Below are 19842 nucleotides of genomic sequence, written 5' to 3'. Positions count from 1 at the left end.
GCTTATGGGTTTAGTATTTGTATGGTGTTGGAGCAAAAGAATCAAATAAAAGCAGTGTTCATCCCTTCCGACCTACCCCCAGACACCCTGAGGTATCAGAGAATACGGTAGACCCAGCTTTGAACCGCAACCGACTAACCAAGTCTCTCTCGTCTACACTTCTATACAGTTTCATTGCCTTATTCTACTCTGCTCAATCAGCTTGAAGCGAACAGACGCATCTGGCTCCCGCGCCCCAGGACAACGTTACCTTTCAAGCCGGCGCGTGCGGACAGCCCATGCAACCTCCCCTCCCCCCCCCCCCCCCCCCCCCCCCCCCCGTACCTTGCAACCCACACAACCCATGCTCATGCCAGCGGCCATAGCGGTGGCAAAAGACTGTGTTGCCAAACACCCTCTATTCTCTCTGTCATACGCTGACCTTCTCTTCCCATCCTTCAGCCTCGCAACACCGCCTTATTTCTCAGTTTACCAACTCCCTTTCACCTTCCTCACCTTCCTCACCTTTGATCAACATCGACATAATGTCGTCTCTCAATGGGTGGGGTCTCACCTTGACCTACTTCCTCGTCGTTGTCATCTCTTTGGTCGCAGCCAAACCCACACTTAAGCTCACTACCTCCCGAATCTCACAATGCGTCGACATCGAGTTCCAGTATGGGGGCGGTACTCCACCATACACGTTCAATGCTGTTGTGGGTACTGCAGTTTCAACCGAACTGGCCTCGACTGCGCAGCTAACACTAGGCTGCATTTCTTCCCTCTCAGACCCTTCGACTTGATCAGAGTAGCGGTACGGCAAGTTGGAACTGTGTTTGTAAGTCATGCCCCTTGGTCCCTGTGTCCCTCTCAAAGCTGACGACAGTCCCGAGGTTCAACCAGGCCACCAAAAAGACCACTCAACTCACGTTTTTTATCGAGGACTCCAATGGTGATTTCTCGTCTGCGACCACGCTCCTCGATGTCAACGAGAACCCAGGCATCTCGTGTTCAATTTACCAGGACCCGCCTTTCCAGTTTCGGTGGTCGGACAGCATGGGCGGCTCGGGACCTGGCGCCATTGTTCCCCAATGCAAGAGTCTCAGCCTCACAACGGTAATGGCAGCCAACCAGAACATAACCGTGAATTTGCCTCTCGTCCTAATTGGCATTGTACCCGGAGGAGATGTGTGGAAGACGACCGGAGCGCCCGACACGTCCGAGCTGAGTGAGTCAGCCCGCATATACCGCTGACAAAAGCGCTTCCTCTGAATGTCGAAGCCGGCAACCAGGTCGTCTTCACAATGCGTGACTACCAGAAGCACCAAGGGGGAAGCACCGATATCATGTCCGTCGTGTCCGGGACCGAGTGTGGTGTGCTTCACTCTAGACCGTCTCCGATTTCGGCCTCCAAGTCATCGAGTTTGAGCGGGGGTACCATTGCTGGCATCGCGATTGGCGGAGCAGCGGCCCTGGCGATTGTTTGTTTGAGCATCTTCGCTTGTTTCTGGTGGCGCCGCCGCACCGCGGCCAAGAAGGTCTCCTACGCGCAAGCACCAGTCGACCTTGCGGAGCCGGACCCGTACTTTGGTCCGAACGGTCCGCCCATGCAGGTCATCCGGTCCCCAACGGACTTGAATCCTAACCTCCAGTTCCAGGGGACAAAGCTCAACGAGGGCCACGGCTCGTACGTCCGCTCAACAGGGTCCACGACAGAGACATCGAGCGCCGTCGGGTACTACCAGGCGGCTCCTCTGCCGAGCTCCGTGAGAGGCCCCCTGTCTCACAAGTCGGTCCCGTCGAGCTTCTCGGGTTCTCTTCCTGGTACGGCGGTGTTCGCTATCGGCGACCCAACTGTCAACGTCAACGATGTGCAGCCCACCTACCGCATCCAGGAAGATGCCGGCCCCGTCCCCCAGGTGCTTGCGAGCGCCTCGGACCAAATCGTCGACATGCCTCCAACATACAACCCAACATGGAGTGCGTCGCAAGGCAGACCGCGGCGGCAAGTCAAGACGCCAGCCCACACTACAGACCACATGGGCGCTCATGCGAATGACAGAGCTTGATCGGAGAGTGGATAAGGAGAGAGGAGGAGACTACCATTAATAGCCCCTCGGTAGCACCTTGCGCAGCACATTCGCTTGGGCGACGATGGCATACGTATCCTCCTACTGAAGTGACAGAGTGTGGGAAGGACCACACTACTTGTTGGTCATTGCTCTGCTCTAGTAAATGCAAACATAGGGAGTAGTGGAGCCTGAAGGCGTTGTCACAGGCTTTGTCGATAGACGAACAGATGCTTCACCGTCTCTCCGACAAACATCCATATTACCTGATAGCGTCAGCAGCTGATGCCGAATGAGATTGACAGGATATAACCAGTCACGTAGGACGTGGAGGAACATGAAGGGTCGGTTTTAGACTCACCCTTGCCACGGAGACGAGCCGTCGACATCTCGGCCAAGCTGCCCAAAGCCATGGTACATGGAAAACACATTGCATTGTCGCCTCTGCTCATTGCAAAGGCAGTGCTGCTACCTCGGAAGTACTCTCCTCGTCACCAGCAACTGTTGGCGTGGAGTCTTTGCGGTAATTCCTATCAACCTCGTCGTCGCCCTGACCCATGATGGTCGCAACAGGGCGCAAGGGCGCCTGCCACCACAGGAGGTAGACAAGATGTGCCGGTGGACCGACGCAGAAGAGCAGCACGATCATCCACTTGGGGTTGAGTACGTTGACGAGGCCGAACACCAACAAGTATCCGCCAGCTTCGCAGCCAATCTTGGAGGAAAAGGCGACGTCGGCGTTGTAGGTGAGAAAGGTGGAAAGGTATGTGAGAATGGAAACTTCAAGTGCGAGGAGCTGGATATTGTAGAACGCTCCAGCAAAGCTGAGCACGACCTTGAAGTGGCTGGGACGGGTTTGGCCCGGTCCATGGCCGATCCCCCTTTCGGCCATGTACCACGCCGCGAGCGCGAGGCCGCACAGGAAGTAGTAGGCGACGACATGGACGTACATGACCCAGCGGAAGCGGGCCGCAATGTAGCGTGTGCGGAGGCGGTCGTAGAAGAGGCCGAAGACGATACTGGCAACGATTGCCCAACTCTCACTAATAGCGTAGATCCATCCATTCCAGTCGCCGCCAACGTTGACAACAATCTTATTAAACGACGCGTTGAACCAGCCTTGCGTCATGCCACCGGTGACGAAGATAGCTGGGCCGAGAGGGCCGAACACAGGGTGAAAGAGCATCTGGAGTGGTCGCCAAAAGTTTTCCTTCCACTCCTTTAGCTTGTTCTTCTCGTACTCGCGACCGCCACTGAGGGCGAGGTCTTGGACGACTGCAGTCTCCGACTTGAGGTCCTTGCCCTGGACTGAGCGGTACTCGATGGTACCGTCAGCGCCCTGAACACGGTGGAGCCCAGTCTCGCTCCCTTCGGTATCGCCGTTCTTTTTCTTCTGCGGCTGTCGGAAGCGGCGCCGGAACGTGATCGCATGGATGAAGAACGTGATCACACTTGTTCCGCACAAGCTGATGAAGACGGCGTATTGGTGGTTGAAGTTGGAGAGCGTCTTCTGGACGGCGCCGAGGATGAGGCCGCCGGCAAACACACCGATGTGGAAAGCGCACTGATAGATGCCGGCGTTGGAAGCACGGTTGGCAGGTGTACTCACTGCCGCGATGAGCTGTCCTGCTGCAGGCCAGAGGATTCCAGCACCCCAGCCGAAGAATGCCGCACCAACGAGGTTGGCGGCGTTGTTCTCGCTGAACATGCACGCGATCCAGGTCGCGTACGAGATCGGGCCCCACGGGAGACACCACTCGAGGCCCCACCAGCTGAGGAAGAAGGTCGCCCACATCGACGTCACAAAGTACGCCGAGTACAGAACGATGAGGATGTACGCGCCCGTGTCTGGGAAGCGAATCGTCTGGACGCCCTGGATGGGGTACGACGTGAACAGAAGCAGGAAGCCTGACGTCAGTGAGCGGGATCGGTGGATCAGGCGTCGCGAGGACTGCGGGCACTATGGGCAACCCGGCCTCGGCATAAGAAGAGTGCGGCAAACTCACCTAGCGACATGACCCACACATGGTAGTCGCGGTCACGGATCCAATGCTTGAAGCGCCCGAGCAGTGAGTTGTCTGGATGTGTCGGTAGCGCATCGGCCACAGCCTGGGGGTTCGGCTGCAAGATTTCGACACTCTTCTCCACAGAGATATCAGCGCTCGACATGGTGTCTTGATGGTACGGGGGCTCAGGTCTGTCACCAGACCTCGGCGCGCTTTTAGATGGTCCCCATCTCGAGTCTCGCAATCGCTCTTCCTTCTGTGGCGAGAGGGACAGACCGTGCTGTTCCAATCAACGATGAAGCTAATGACTAGGATACCGCGGCAGTGGCATCAGCACCCTAGTTCGGCCAAGACTAGACCGCAAGATCGCCGACGCATCCTGTAGCATCCGCGCCGCGCCGTGGTGCATCGCCAACGGTCGAGCAGCCCTTCTTCGCCATCCGTGGGGCCAGCAGTCCGGCCTGTTCGGCCAACCAGTCATATCGAGAGAGCGTGAAGACTTAATCATGCCTTAGTATTGGACATTGACGATAGTGGCAGGCGTGCTGGCTGTCACCACCATGCGTCTTGATGGCGCGAGGTACATGAGTTGTTGGCCCAGTCTGCCAAGTTTGATCCCGTGAGCGAGTCCGAGTCAGAAGCAGCGGTCAATAAGCGCGCACCCGCACCAGTATTGATTGTAGCTGGTGAGATAGGGGTTGAGGTGATGAGTAGCCATTGTATGAAACAAGAAGACAAGAATGAGGAGGTGTGGTTGGAGGGGTGAGTTTAGGGTCCAGAGTCACATCACTCACCCTGTCGTCATCATCTCGCCATTCGCCCTATCATGGCGTTTTATCATCATCCAATACATGTCGACATGGCCTTCCTTGGTCAGCTACTCAACTAGTCCCCGCATCTACTCTCACTCACAGCCCTACAGCCGTACACTGACCCTTCCCATCACCATGGAAAATACCTCAAGCACGCAAAAAGACCCCGCAACCTGACCGATGCCACCTCCGGATGCCGGCCACAGGCACCAATGCCTATGTGAACGCCAGACTCTACAGCTCAATGGCGGTGGAAAGGCGTAGCAGTAACCTCGGCACGACGCATGGCGTGTTTCCCTTGGGTACCGCAAATGTGTGGCGGTCTCCGATCGATCTCCGATCAACCACGCTACAGTCGGTGTTGTGGTGAGCTCCTCCGCGCCTGTTCGGCCGCCATACGAGGTAGGGGTTATGGGGAGTCGCAGCACGAGAGATACTTCCTGTAGCAGACGAGTCTCTTTACCCGGCATTTAAAGATCACACCGGCTCCCGTTCACTGTTGCTTCATCTAGCTTGCCCGGCACATTCAATTCAGCTTTCTGCAAGAGCGACTGAAAGCGCATCCACACGTCGGCCTGTCAAAAGCGAGAGATAGTTTCGACCACTCGCCACATTCCCGCAACCCACCAACCTCACCAGCCATCATGGCTCCTACGGAGGCACCCAACGGGCTCTATGCCCGCCCGCGCGCTCCCAAGGCCGCACCAACGACCGCGACCGTCGCTGGCATCATCAACCGCGTTGCCTCTACGTCAATCTCACCGCCATCGCCGCCTCCGGAGAAGAGTCTGTCGGCCCAGTCTCCTCCGGCCTCGTTCCAGTCCTCGGCTGAGTCGTCAGGTTCCCTCTCACCCAGGGCTGCACCGGCTGCGAAGCCTGACATCACGCAGGTGTTTGCTGGCATTGACGCCCGGCGACGCTCGTCGACCTCCAGTACAGGCTCAGTCGACGGGACCCACCTGCGCACGGCGTTCCGCAACGCTGCGACGAGTGTCTGGGTCATCACCTCTTCTCATGCGGGCCATCCAGTCGGCTTCACCGCTATCACGGTGAACAGCGTGTGTGTCGACCCGCCGATGGTGTCGTTCAACGTTGGAAGGACCTCTTCCTCGCTCGACACGCTTTCACGTTCGCTACGCTTTGCCGCGCATCTTCTACGCGAAGACCAGGGACACATCGCCACGCGCTTTTCAGCCACCACCTCGAAGCGCTTCTCGAACGATGATTGGAGCTGGGGCGAGGATGGCCTACCAAAACTACCCTCGCTCGCCCGCTTCAGCGGCGATATCGTTTCATTTAGCGTAGCGGGTGACAACCTTCTAGCCATTGGGCGCCTGGACAACATCACCCTCTCGCCAGGCAAGCCTCTCGTGTACCACGGAGGTGTGTACGGCTCACTCACACCGCCGCCTTTAAAGAAGCGCATCTACCTCAACGCGTTTGACATGTGCTGTGTCGGCCACCAGGCACCCGGCATGTGGACGCACCCATCCGACCGGGCGCGCACCTACAAGGACCTTGAGTACTGGATCAACCTGGCCCAGTTGCTCGAACGCGGAGGGTTTGATTCTCTATTCCTCGCTGACGTCGTCGGCATCTACGACGTATATCGCGGCAGCCGCGACGCGGCGGTCCGCTCCGCCTCGCAGGTGCCGGTGAACGATCCCGTTGGGCCGATCAGCGCCATGGCAGCGGTGACTAAGCGCCTTGGCTTCGGTGTCACAGTGAGCCTTACGTACGAACTTCCGTACGCCTTTGCGCGTCGCATGAGCACTCTCGACCACTTGACAAAGGGCCGTGTTGCTTGGAATGTCGTCACATCCTACCTTAAGAGCGCCGCGACCAACCTCGGCCTCGAGACGCAAGTACCGCACGACGAGCGATACAACATCGCCGAGGAATTCATGGAGGTGTGTTACAAGCTCTGGGAGAACTCGTGGGAGGACGATGCGGTACTTGAGCCCGCCGAGGCCGCAGAGAAAGGTATCTACGCCCACCCCGACAAAGTACACGACATCGAGCACGAGGGCAAGTACTTTCACGTGCCAGGTGCACATCTCTGTGAGCCAAGTCCGCAACGCACACCGTACCTCTTCCAGGCAGGCGCGAGCACAAAGGGGCAAGCGTTTGCGGCTAAACACGCCGAGAGCGTGTTTATTGCCGGGCCCACCGTGCCGCACCTCAAGAAGATTACGAGCGGCATCCGCGCCAGCGCGCGCGAACAAGGCCGTGACCCTGCCAACGTCAAGATCTTCGCTCTGGTAACAATCATCACCGGCTCAACCGAGGAGGCGGCCCAGGCCAAGTACGACGAGTACAGGCAGTATGCGAGCATCGAGGGTGCCCTCGCACTGTATGGAGGGTGGGCAGGTGTCGACCTGTCCACCATCGACGTCGACCAACCGCTCGAGTACGTCGAGAACGATGCCATCCGCTCCGTGAACCAGATGTGGAGTAAGCAGGGGACAGGCGACGAGGTGTGGACGCCGCGCAAGATCGCGGAGAAAATAGCCATTGGCGGGCTGGGCCCACTAATCGTCGGAAGCGCAACCAACGTTGCCAACCAGCTCGAACAGTGGATCGACGAAGCTGACCTCGACGGCTTCAACCTCGCGTACGCCGTCACACCCAACACATTCGAGGACATCATTGAGCACGTCGTACCAGAACTCCGCCGTCGGGGTCGAGTCCCCGAGCAGGTGCCCGACGCGCCCCGCAAGACACTCCGCGAGTCGATGGGTGGGCCCGAGGCGACGGCGTACGTCACACCCGACCACCCCGCATATAAGCACAAGAGGCGACAACTGTAGCAGGAAAACATACTAAGCACAAATCACATAGTATAGCAAATGCAGTTGTGGACATGGCACCTTTGCTGGCAAGAGAGAGGTGCTCTGGTATTACTGGGCACCAGGTCACAAGGCATGCTTCGTTTCAAATAAGGACCTGGAAATTCTTCAAGCATCCAAATACGTCCTCGTGGTGTAGTGGTTATCATACTCTCTTAGGGTTGCACAATCGCAGACTATGGGAGTGGCCCCGCGTTCGAATCGCGGCGAGGACCGGCAGTCTTAAACGACTGGTGTGTATCTTTTGCTCTTTTGCTCTTCTGCCTCACATTCGACATTCTGCGATGACAGGTTGGTATGTGATGCGTGTCACAGATCGCTGACGCCCCGATGTCGGTTGACATACCCGCATCATCGACTTCTCATCCTTATATACTGACTCACTGACCCCTGCTTTCTCCATGTCTCCCAACCCCACACTCCTTCTTCACCATGCAGCTGGTCTCCACCCCCGCTGTCACCGACTTTCTAACGTCGCGGCTACCGCCCGGCGTCAACAACTTTCTAGCCTCGCCTGCCGTCCGCGACTTGCAGGCGTGGCTTACCCAGCCTCCATTTGGGCCTCTGAACGCCATCCACGAGGCTCGCCTCCGTGGGCGAGAGTGGAATAATTGGGCCCTACCTGCGTACACGATTGCCAGTCTGCCCCTGCTCTTACAGGGGTACTTGATCGTGAAACCTGGCACTCGTCCCCAGCGTGCCGCTCTCGGTGTCCTGGGCCTCGCTCTGTACATTCCCTGCTGGCTGGAGTTTCGAATCAATGGTGAGTGCGCCTTGTTCCTTGTAGGCGAGTTGAATGTGGGAGAGCATCATCAAACTTGTCGCTCATTCTAGAACCTGGTCTCAACATGGCCAACGCCGGGCTGACTCTGTACGCTTTCTTTGTCGTGGCAAAGTACATCGAGTGGTCCTGCCTCACCGGGCCCCTCATCGACCCTCGTTTTCTTCGTAACCCCCCGCCCAAGGGGGCCAGGGCACGCTTCCTTAGTGCCCTCGATTTGACAACCAACTTCCGCAACGTCGGACTGGGTAGCATCGGACTGGACCAGTCCCTTGGGCCCCGTAACAGCAAGCTGAAGGGTTACCACTACGTGCACCCCCGCTGGGTGCCGCGCGGGCCATTGGCTACAGTCATGCGTCATCTTTGGGCGGTGGTATGGCGCTACGCCTTTGCCGACGTGATCTTGTCCTTCATGCGGACCCTTGGCGAGGACACTCTCTGTGCGCCCGGAGGACGTCCCGATTGCATCAATGCGTTCATCTCCCAGTGGGAGGGGCCGCAGAGGATTGCAGCGCTGATCTTCGCGACCGGCCTCATGGCCACCGTCACCGCTCTCTACATGGGAGCGGGCCACCACGCGATCGCGGCAATCGCAATCTCAACGTTGTGGGAGACAGACGCATGGGACTTTCCAATCATCAACTCGCCGATCCTCTCCACCAGCATCAACGAGATGTGGAGCAAGCGCTGGCAGCAGGTCATTCGTGTCAGTCCCTTTGTCATCATCCGGTAAGCGCTAATGACAGCATTACATGGCCGTGCAGTCGATGATCGTAATGTCTTTCCTGCCTCGCTTCATGCGTGGGCGCGTCACGTACATGCTCCTCGTTTTCCATTTCAGCGGCATTCTCCACATTATCGGGCACCTCGGCATGGAGCCTGTACCCAACATGGTGGGGATCTACGTCTTCTTCATGGCGTCAGGCTTTGGCTGTATCGCGGAGCGTGCGTTCAGGAGCCTCACTGGTCGCCGCGTAGGCGGTATCTTCGGCTGGATCTGGACGTGGACATTCCTCATCGCGACAGGACGGTTCATTTCCGACTCCTGGATGGACGTCGGCTTCCCGGTGCTCTACACCAAGGCGCCACGTCTCGGCCTCGGCGACGCACTAGTGACCGCGATCGGCCTGACTCCCAAGTAGACACCAAAAGGCGTCTGAGAATCCAAGATGTACATATACGCGTAATAGCAGTACTGCTTACCGATGAAGTGGCCTTTCCGTTTCCCCCCCCCGATGCTTAAATTCTACTTACCCCGTGACAGCTACTGTATGCGTCCAGGCTTTTCGACTGGCATTCCACAATCTACCTATCTGCCTGACGTTGATGCTGTCCTCCAGCCTGTCTAAGTTTGAAACGAATGGGCCTACCGCGTAGTCTAGCCTTACAGAGGCGGCTGGAAGGGGAGGGAAAAGTTGAGGCTCACAGACCGCTGACGCACATTGAGCGCTGTAAATAGACTGGCATTGGTCTTCCGACCAATGCCAGGAATGCTACGCTCAGGCCTTGCTCTGAGACCTCTCATAGGATCGGCTGTACAGTATTCATCCGTGTACTACCGAGCGTCCTCGTTGTTTCTCGAATGGCCACTGGAGGTGTTGATTGTTTGGTTCTACAGTACCCTCTCGTTGCTATGACGACAGCGCTACGTGCCTCTCTTCTTACCGTACCTGGGATCTTGACGCGCGCCACGCGTCTCTGCGGTTCTACAAGGTTGACGATTTCACACGCTGCCTTGGAACATGCATTGCTTATCTCCATCGATGATGCACGGCTACACACTCCAGTTGTACGATATAAACCTCTCTCAGGTCACGCGAGGGAAACGGGTTGGTGGGCATCGGCCAGCTCGCTGTCGTTCAAGCCCACGCCCGAACACCTGTGAGAGCGAGAGCGGTGGGTTATAGACAACATTGGGCGGAGGAGCATTACCGAGAACAAGTGTGTCGGGATCCACGCATAGAGTACGCAACGTCCCTCGATCCGATCACGGAGCGGCGCACAACAAGCCCTCTGTCCACACATGTCATGACACTGACGAGCTTTCCGCCCTCTTCTGTACCCCGACTCGGGCTGTCAACTACTACCTTGGGGGCGCAAGGCAGGCTCCCCCTGCCCCGATCCCTCTCGTCATCACTAGCACTAGTGCCGCCCGATGCCAAGGGCTAGCCACACGACATGACGTCTGCTTCTGTAACCCTCAAACAGGGCGATTTGCAGAATTGCATGTCTACTGGTTCCCCAACAAGTCCAGCAGACCATTTACCTTCTTGGGTGGGTATGCGTGGTCATCCGCCGCGGTTACTGTGCCCTTGCAATCTCATTCGTGTTCTGTCGGACGGGACGCGGGAGGGGTTTAGCTAACAGCGACGCGGGCTTTCAGGTTGTTCAGAACGAGCACGCGGTAGCACACAACACGCTTCAGGATCGGTACAAGGACTCTGTTCCGCGCCCGCGGGCTCTGATGTCTTCTAGGATCAGTTACCCCGCAACAACATGACCTCTGGGAATGCGGGGGCTGGTATGCTGGATCCCAGCTTTGGGTAGGGGATTCAGGAGAAACCAAGAGCGGAATAGCGGCTGGCGGGGGGTTGCTAAAAGGTACAACTTGTTCCCGTTGCCGGCAGTGATCCGCGTCTAATTCGACATTTTCAAGCGGGAGCGCGCCGCTGGAAACTGAAACATCCGCCAAATGCCGTTTCATCTTTTGATTCTCCTTCCATGCAAAATGCGCCTGTAAAAGTCTCGTCATTCACGATGGCTGGTGGACTTGGCCTCTTTCCGAACACCTTTCTCCCGCGAATATCATTTAGACCAGGAGGCTTGATTGCAAACAATGAACGATGGCCTCGAGGACTGGCAATCGCTACTTAAGAAGGGGGAGAGGCATATATCTCCCTCTTGACTGTAATCCTAACACGTTCAAGCAGCTACAGGTTGGACAAGTTTGATTGGCATCAACCCGCCCGCACCGACCCCGACTCCGACTCGCGACTGCGCTGACCCTTGTTTTCAACAGCTTGTGAGCTCCCAAGTCTGACTGTACTTACACAGACTCTATCGGCCCCTCATCGCCATAATGAAGGTTCAGCTCCTCATCTCGTTGCTAGTGGCGCTCGGTAGCGTCTCTGCTGCCCCTATGGAGAAGCGCCAGCGGGGTGCTTCTTCTTCTGGTTCGGCGGCCAAAGCTGCCGCCTCGCCGGCTTCGGTATCCGCCGCCAACCCTGTTCCGTCTGCTTCAGCCTCTGCGGCTGGCGCGGCCTCTGTTACCCCAAGTGCGGCTCAGGAGCTCCAAACGTCGGAAGGAGCACCCGCTGCGGCCGAGCCTTCAGGCGCCGCCGTCGCGCAGGCAGCTTCCGATCCGCAAGCCGCTGCGGCGCTTGCGTCGTCGCTCGCCGTCGCTGCTGCTACTGCTACCACCGACGCTGCTGCTGCCGCACCATCAACCGACCTTACACCCGCATGGGGCGCCCGCTCGCGCCAGTACATGTACATCTGGGCCGGTGCTGTCGGCCGCCAGGTGCCTGACCGCCTCATCACGTTCGACTTTGACCCGTGGTCTTCCAACTATGGCCAGATGATCTCGCAGACACTCACAGAGACGACTGGCAATGAGCCACACCACTGTGGCTTGTCAGCCGATAAGAAGCGCTTGCTGTGCGGTGGTCTACTCTCCCTTCTCAAGGGCCAGAACGAGATCTTTGTATTCGACGTAGAGACCGACCCTTCTCAGCCCAAGATCATCGCCACGACCAAATCCAAGCTTGGCTCGGTCCCCGACGAGTTTGTCGCCATGCCCGACAACACATTCTTGCTCTCCAATATGGGCTCGGCCTCGGGTGGTTCGCCCGGCACCATCGCCAAGGTCGCCTCTAACGGAACCGTTCTGGCAGAGTACCCAGAGAACCCTCCCAAGGACTTTAACCCGCACGGTGTCCAGGTCCGCCACGACCTTAACCTCATGGCGACGTGCGACTATGTGGACCCGGCTTCCACTTTGAACGCGGTCCCGGGCGGCGTTGTCCTCCGCTCGTCAATCCGCATCTGGAACCTCAAGGAGATGAAGATTGTCAACACCATCTACACCCCGGCCGGCTCTGGCACCATGGACTGCAAGATGTACAACAAGGACCCCCGTGCTCGTGGCTACATGGGTGGTTCGGGCAACGGAGAGGTGTACCAGTGGGACTCTGCAGCCGGTACCGCCAAAAAGGTCTTCAACGTCAACGACGACGTCATCTCGTGGTTCTTCATGAAGCCCTTCTACACCGTTACCGCCCAGTACATGGCCATGTCCTCTGACGACCGCTTCCTCTTTGTCCCCTACGTCTCGGCGCCAGGTCGTTGGAACGAGAAGCAGGGTTACTACTCGGGTATTCTCTCGTACGACGTCTCAGACCCCAACTCTATCCGCAAGGTCCACAACGAGCGCTTCCCTGCCTACGCAGGCCCACACCTGTGTCACATTATGGACAACCGCCTCGTCACCACCGACTACTTCCTCGACGAGGACGACTTTGGCAAGATTCACATGGACGGCGACCACGTCGTCCGTGTCTTTACAATCTCGTCTTCGGGCGTTCTCTACCCTGAGCCCCGTTTCACGGTCGACATGGACGAGCTCATTCCTGGCCTCGGCCTCCGTCCCCACGGCATGGCAATGAAATAGGCTGCAGCCTTGGTATCCCGCCTGCATGATCTCCAGCCAAAGGACAATTAGACTCGTGTTATATTCCTGTACTCGTATGATGAGAGATGTTTATTCTACATGAGGTGATTGAAACGACGAGTCCGAGCGGCTGGGACTTGCCTGCTACGGAATCCCGCAAATGGCTTCCCCTGACGGCTCGGGAGGGTTGGGTGACTCGGTGATAGGGCGTCACTTCTGGCGGCTGTCATATGCCCCTACGCCCCCACTGTGCTAGTCATCATCGGCAGGTTTGACTCTCCTCATGAAGAATGTGGGCTATTGGTATCCCATTTCGGTATGTCACCCACTTGCCCCTGGTTCGCGTCGCCCGTGTTCCCGCAACACGCGTTGGGATGCATTCCTCTCTCTCCGCATCCCTCCCTGTTCCCGTTGAGTCCCGCTCTCGGCATCGTCATGTGACCGCGGCGGCAGTATGTGGATGGCGGAGGCTCGCAATCCAGGAGAGATTAGACGGAGATTACAGGATTATTCGGATGAGGCCATTTCCCCAAATTGCGCAACCTTTCAAATGATAAAAGCGACTGATCCGGAAGAGCTGGCCGAGGTTATCTTTCGTACATATCAAACCACAGTACAACGTTCTGCAGCTGGCGGCACAAAGCCAAGGCACTGCGCTAGCGACATGCCTCGCTACTCTCTCTCCTTGTAAGAACCTCCGCTACCGTCGACCAGCTCAGCCGAGTTCCATTTACTACAGTAAGTACCTTCGGCGCACCGATTAATCATCGTCGGCAAGGGCACGGATAAGCACGGGCATCTGGTAACCAGCGTCCTCTTCACCAATCATTTCTGGGCGCATGACCATTCTGCGTAAGCGTATGCGTGGTTTCCAACTCACTGGGCTTTCTGCCGGAACTGCGGGTTGGAGGGCAGCGGCAGCACCTCGAGGTGGCGGAATACGCAGAAGATTGCGGCCTTCATCTCGGCGAGCGTTAGGCGGTAACCGCTGCCGTCAGCACGCTTGCTCTGACAGCTCACTCACATGCAGTTGCGAGCACCGTTGAAGAACGTCAGCAGATTGCCGTACACGCCCGAGACATTCTGAAGAGGGAGCTTTGGGTCACCGTGGCGGTCGGGGTTGAACTCGAGAGCATCAGGACCCCAAATCTCGGTCGAGCGGTTGACGTTCATGAGCGCTGATGTCAGTGTGGCTGTGATGCGACGAACGAATGAAGATGTCAGTTCCGGCTGGCACGTCGATGCTGCTCATCATCTTGCCGTCGCGGCCTCGAATTGGTTGACCGAGAGGAATAATGTAATGCTTGGCCGCAACACGAACGCCTCCCGCGACCGGCGGGTCAAGACGAAGTGACTCGTGAACCACGTTGTCAAGATACGGGAGTGAATTTAGCTCGTCGCTACCGTCAGCTCGGCCTTATAAGCTCTCACAAGGTCGGATTGTCGTGCGCGAACGAGCGCACTTCGTCCCGAAGCTTCTTCTGCACCTGTGGGTTCTCAGCCAGGCGGGGAATCAACCACGTGAGCGCCGTCGCTGTTGTCTCATGACCAGCAATCATCTGCTGTTAGAACGCCCCCAGCCCAGCAACCCACGAAGGTGACTACTTGAGCGATCACCTCTTCGTCGGTCAACCGCTGCTCCGGGCGCAGTTCAGGATCCATGTTCGCTCGGACGACTCGCGAGAGCAGGTCGCGACCAAGGGTCTCGTTCTTCTCCCCCGTCTGCATTTCGGCCGTCACGAATGCCTTCTTCTGCATTACAATCTCGCGAGCGACACGGTCTGTCTGCGACTTGGCGACTCGGACGGCGTGAGTCAGCTTGTTGGGCTGCCGTCAGCTCGAACACCAGGCCCAGCCGCGTGTGATTCACGAAGATGCGGAAAAATGGTATCACCGCCGCTAGGATCGCCATAATGCCTGGGTTGCTACCGGCCTTGAGGAGAGCGCGGAACGAGTCGGCCAGATCGGTACTGCGGCCTGCGAGCGCTTTGATCAGCTTGTGTGCGGTTTCAGAGACTCACCACCAAAGTCATAGTCAAAGCCCGCAAGACCAATGACATCGAGCGTCATCTGACCCATGTACCGGATCACGTCAACCTTCTTCGTGCCGGGTACACGATCTTCTGGCGCTGTCGGTGTCGGCGAGAATGAGTCCTCGTCCGAGTCGAGAATGCTGCTCAACTTGCGTTGTAGCTCCCACCCCTTGTCCATGAAGATTGGCTGCATAGACTTGATGGCTGGGAGGCCAAACGCGGGGCTGAGGATCTTGCGCTGGCGCCGGTGCTCATCACCCTCGACGGTGAGAAGACCGCGACCGAGCACCAGTTCGAGTGAATACACCGTCGCACTGGCCTTCTGATAATCGTAAGTGTGTTGGGCAATGTGGGCAATGGCGACAGGGTCGCCCAAGCAGATGCGTGGCTTTCCGAAGAGAGTCTGATAGCGAAAGACGTTGCCGAACTCGGCGATCCAACGTGTCTGCGGAGCATTTGTAGGCTCCTCGAGAATCTCCGCGAAGTTGCCCCAGATCACCGACGATGCCTTTGGTCCGCGAAGGTTGCGATACGGAAGCGTGTACTCGCGATATGGGTACGCCCAGAGAATGTAGGCGATGAGAACGAGGGCGGCGACCGACAAGAGCGCGAGAACAGGGTGGGCGCGTGCGAGTTTGAGCGTACCATCCAGGTGGATCGTCAAACGAGGACCGATGAGAGACCCGCTCATAGTCGATGGCGTTTGAGGATGGGGCGTTGACAAAAACAAAGACACTGGTCGAGTTAGTTATATCATCCAGGCTTCAGCCTTTAGGATGGTCCCAGGTGTCTCAGACTTGCCAGGTAGCACTGGTCAGCTGCCACGGACAAGTGCTGGAAGGAGATGCGTGGGGATCCAAATGCACACTGTGAGTCGGTGCCTGTGGTTGTCAAAGCCAGCCAGTTGCGCTAAACGTCCCGTCCCAGGTCAAAGTGCCCAACGACGCTCGGAATGGTCAAGCACCAGCAATCCACAATGGTCACTCCCCGATCCCCGAACAGACACCGGCAATTAGGCGGACTCGACTAAGCGGAGTGGGTGAAGGCTGCCAAATGTCTAGTTGATTGGGGTTTGACTTACAGTACTAGAGTGTGAGACGAGTGTGAGACGATGTGCAAGACAATGCTGAGCTTGTCAACGGCGGATGGGCTGGTTCAGAATTGAATGGTCGTGGCATGCATCGTCAGATGGTGCCTGTCCCGCCTCACACTAGGGCAATAATCTTATGATTCTCATGGAAATACGGTACCACAGACCGGAACCAGCGCCAGAGCTAAACCGAAACCATTCCAGCCAACTCACTGCTACATGCAGGGTATCTCACTGTACAAAGGTGCTTATGCACTTGTGATCTTACCAATGTTCCCGATATCGCCACTACTTGCGGGGCTTGCGTGCATCCTCTAGAATCCAGTGAGGCCCGAGGGTCCAACCAAGCAGACGGCGGCCTTGTGGGCTTTTGCCCTCTGCGTCGAATGTGCCGCCGCCAACGACGTCCTTCAGGCCATCGATCACGAGCCCCAGTGCAGGCAGTGCAGAGCGATCCTTGTCCATCTCCTCAATGATGGCAGCCACCTCGTCGCCCGCGAGTGACGTGAAGAACACGGCCTGGCGCCATGCGTACGCTGCATTCTTAACCGTCCCGAGCGGTCGCGGTTCACGGCATGCAAGGCGCAGGAGGTGGACGCACTCTGCCCATGCCCGCTTGGCGAGTTTGGCCCATGGGAGGGACGCACCAAGCGAGACGATGATAGCGAGGTTGTGTGTCGTCAGGATCTGGGACTGCTCGATGACCTTGCCGTGCTGCGCAGTCCGACCCCACCCGGGCTTCTCGTTTGCGCGTTTGAAGCACATGTGCGCAAAGTCCTGGCCATCGGTCGGCTGTTCGTCCTTCTCATCATCCGTGACTTCGGCATCCTCCACCTCCTGAGCAGTCTCTTCCAGGATGACGTCATCGGCCGGATTTGCTGCATCTTGAGTGTATAGGCCCTCGACGGCCTTGGTGTCGATGCCATAGTACGAGATGTAAGTGGGTCCCGCCAGCTCGGCGGCGATCTTGGCGGCCAGGGTAAACTTGCTCGAGAACGTGCCCATAAAGATATCCGCAGCGAGCTCCTCAACAAGCGGTACGCGGCGGGGGTCGAGATGCCGAAGGCGCATGAGGTTGTTCATCTGCGACACGAGCTTATTGGGCAGAATGGTTCCTGGCCATCGCTCGAGAGCTACCTCTCCAATGTGTCCCAGCGCTGTCAGAGTGGTCGAGTCGCCACCTGTATGGTTTGCGTGCGGCTCGGCGGCGGCGACCCATGGAAGTTCGTCCAGCCGAACTTGGTGCTCCAGGTTGAGCAGCAGCAACGAACGGCGAGTGCTGAAGGCCTCATAGTTCATTGCCATGAGATGCCCAAGGGCCTCAGGGTACTGCTCGGCGACGAGTCCCGAGACGTACACGGGCACGAGTGCGGCATACGCCTCAGCAGAAGGGACTTGAAGGTCGTCCACGGCTGCGACGCGGGTGCGCTTGAGGATACGGTCAACAAAGTCGGGCATGGGGGTATTGGCGGGAATGTCGTGTGCCATCGACTCGGCGGCAGTGACCGGCCCCGTGTACTCGGACGGGTTGGATAGGCCCATCCGCTGTTGCGGCTCTGTGAGGCGCTCTGCGGCGATAGAGGCCAGCTGCATCGAAGACTGCTTGCTAGCAACAGTCATCTGCCTAGAGCGCACGCTCTTGAGCTCATCGGATCCTGGGGCTCCGCGCTTCTTGATCATATCAGCGACCGCAGTGCGTACCCGGCCAGCCAGGGCAGGCGTCAGCGCCGTGTCAGCGGAAGACGCGGCACTCGCAGCCGAGACGAGCCACTGGATGTTACTGCCCTTGCGCACGACCTTGCGGCTCCTTGGATATTTCTTCTTGAGAGACACAAACTCGGACGCAAGCCCAGCCGCCGCCTGTTTCCATGCCGCGTCGCCCAGCTGAACGTTGCCGTCCTTGACACAACGGTACCACAGTGCGAGCAGACGATCGGCATATGGGTTCCACACACGCAGCGTCTCGAGCATGCTGTCAATGGCGGGTGGCATTCGGCGCGCTTGAAGGGCTTTACGTGCGTCTCCGACGCTCATGCGGAACGTGAATCCTGGTGGGATGACCGTGGAGTCTTGTCGAGGTGCAAAGCGGAAACGGCGAGAGAATGGCTGGATGGCATCGAGTACTGCAAGGGCGCCTCCCTCGTCACCAGCCCTGAGGAGCCAAGCGACGGTGAGGAGTGCGGCATCCTCGGGAAGTTTGACTGCGTACAGCCCCGAGTCCAAAAGCTCGTACAGCTCGGCGAGGCCATCGTCAGAGAGGTAATAAGCAAAGATCCGTGCGCGGCGATCTGGTCCCTCGGGGAGACCGAGGCGTTCCGCGAGTTCGATCTCGTCTGACTCAAGAGGCGTCTCGGCGAGCGATCTGCCCGACGAGTAGCCTCCCCAGAGCACTTCGAGCGTCACCCAGGCCGGGAGGTCCTTTACGGGCACACGCGACCCGATTGTGATTTGCCCATCCTTGATGCCATTGAGGGCTGCTGCCCATTTCTCCGCTCGCGCGCCTGCACGGTCCCGGACCTCGTCGTCGCCGTGAGTCGATGCGTCTTGGAGGGCCTTGGCGAACTGACCGTAGGCGTAGGCCGTTGACATGGGTTATGCGATGAGAAGACTTGGAGAGGACAAGGTAGAGCAAAGGGGTGATGAATGGGAATGGGAAGCGTGCAAGATGGGATGGTTTGAGCGATCAGAGCGTTGTTTGACCGTGCCCATACCCATTCTTCTGCGCCTATCCACCCATCTTTGACCATCAACGTCACAAAGTCACATGCCAAAGGTAAAGGTATATGACGGAGAATACGGAGACCCCATCAACCTTAACCAGTCCTCTCCACTTTCCACGTGGGAATGTCACGTGACGACCCAGTATCCTCCCCACCTCGTGTAAGATTGCACGAGGCAGCACTGATCCTCTGGCCACCATGCATCGAGCCCATGAGCCCAAAGGCCAAAGGTTGGCTCAACCAAGTTGGCGAATTGGACCGCTTGATCATTCATCGACTTGCCTCTCGACATCAAGAGGTCCAGGTGTGTGTTGGTCAACCAGTTGTTGATTACTGATTAGTGATAGTTGATCTATAGTTGATCGTTGACTACTGTCCTCTATCACTAGATGGCATCACACAAGCACACAATAGCACCATGTAACCATCAATACTCTATACAATCTAGACGAGAGAATTGGTTTGAAGTTTGTTGACGGGATTGACGGGAGATTGGGAAATTAACCCGTGACGGACCGCACTCTGGGTTCCTTTTCTCCCTAACCCCTGACGGCCCTGACCCCTCTTGTATGTAATCTCACCCGCTCACCAGAATTCTGTCCATTGGATTCTATTGAAATCATCAAGCTACTAATTAGCTGCTAATCCACCCGCCAATCGTCAAGATAATCCCACAGCCTCGAGCACCTAAGCAGGTCCCAGGTCCCTTATATCCCCTACAGGCCTTGCACGCTCTGTACCCTCCCCACAATCACGCATTATCCAAGCTCAGCTCTAGGTCTCTGTGGATCTGTGGATTTTTAAACTCCAATAACCCATAACGCTCTTGCTTGG

At 57.5% G+C, this 19842-nt stretch overlaps 7 protein-coding genes across 7 annotated transcripts; 4 read left to right on the top strand and 3 right to left on the bottom strand.

Moving 5' to 3' along the window:
- Positions 1-524: 524 nt before the first annotated feature.
- Positions 525-2048, top strand: CcaverHIS019_0300170 (uncharacterized protein; the record flags this gene model as incomplete). Its single annotated transcript, XM_060598417.1, has 4 exons — positions 525-695; positions 748-817; positions 866-1207; positions 1240-2048. 4 exons carry the CDS (start codon positions 525-527, stop codon positions 2046-2048), a joined length of 1392 nt encoding a protein of 463 aa, XP_060455213.1.
- A 448-nt stretch (positions 2049-2496) lies between these two features.
- CcaverHIS019_0300160 (uncharacterized protein) lies at positions 2497-4217 on the bottom strand (the record flags this gene model as incomplete). The annotated part of the gene is made up of 2 exons (XM_060598416.1): positions 2497-3956; positions 4055-4217. The coding sequence occupies 2 exons, from the start codon at positions 4215-4217 to the stop codon at positions 2497-2499; spliced, it is 1623 nt and encodes a 540-aa protein (XP_060455212.1).
- A 1293-nt stretch (positions 4218-5510) lies between these two features.
- On the top strand, positions 5511-7676 carry CcaverHIS019_0300150 (uncharacterized protein; the record flags this gene model as incomplete). The annotated part of the gene is made up of 1 exon (XM_060598415.1): positions 5511-7676. One exon carries the CDS (start codon positions 5511-5513, stop codon positions 7674-7676), a length of 2166 nt encoding a protein of 721 aa, XP_060455211.1.
- Positions 7677-8147: 471 nt separating this feature from the next.
- On the top strand, positions 8148-9638 carry CcaverHIS019_0300140 (uncharacterized protein; the record flags this gene model as incomplete). Its single annotated transcript, XM_060598414.1, has 3 exons — positions 8148-8478; positions 8550-9202; positions 9243-9638. The coding sequence occupies 3 exons, from the start codon at positions 8148-8150 to the stop codon at positions 9636-9638; spliced, it is 1380 nt and encodes a 459-aa protein (XP_060455210.1).
- Positions 9639-11575: 1937 nt separating this feature from the next.
- CcaverHIS019_0300130 (uncharacterized protein) lies at positions 11576-13165 on the top strand (the record flags this gene model as incomplete). Its single annotated transcript, XM_060598413.1, has 1 exon — positions 11576-13165. One exon carries the CDS (start codon positions 11576-11578, stop codon positions 13163-13165), a length of 1590 nt encoding a protein of 529 aa, XP_060455209.1.
- A 760-nt stretch (positions 13166-13925) lies between these two features.
- CcaverHIS019_0300120 (uncharacterized protein) lies at positions 13926-15889 on the bottom strand (the record flags this gene model as incomplete). Its single annotated transcript, XM_060598412.1, has 8 exons — positions 13926-14013; positions 14046-14153; positions 14190-14343; positions 14375-14565; positions 14597-14724; positions 14759-14992; positions 15036-15151; positions 15187-15889. The coding sequence occupies 8 exons, from the start codon at positions 15887-15889 to the stop codon at positions 13926-13928; spliced, it is 1722 nt and encodes a 573-aa protein (XP_060455208.1).
- A 687-nt stretch (positions 15890-16576) lies between these two features.
- On the bottom strand, positions 16577-18877 carry CcaverHIS019_0300110 (uncharacterized protein; the record flags this gene model as incomplete). Its single annotated transcript, XM_060598410.1, has 1 exon — positions 16577-18877. One exon carries the CDS (start codon positions 18875-18877, stop codon positions 16577-16579), a length of 2301 nt encoding a protein of 766 aa, XP_060455207.1.
- Between the last annotated feature and the right edge of the window lie 965 nt (positions 18878-19842).

Source organism: Cutaneotrichosporon cavernicola, assembly GCF_030864355.1.
Source record: "Cutaneotrichosporon cavernicola HIS019 DNA, chromosome: 3".
Taxonomy (NCBI): domain Eukaryota; kingdom Fungi; phylum Basidiomycota; class Tremellomycetes; order Trichosporonales; family Trichosporonaceae; genus Cutaneotrichosporon; species Cutaneotrichosporon cavernicola.
This window is presented reverse-complemented; position numbering and strand designations above follow the sequence as displayed.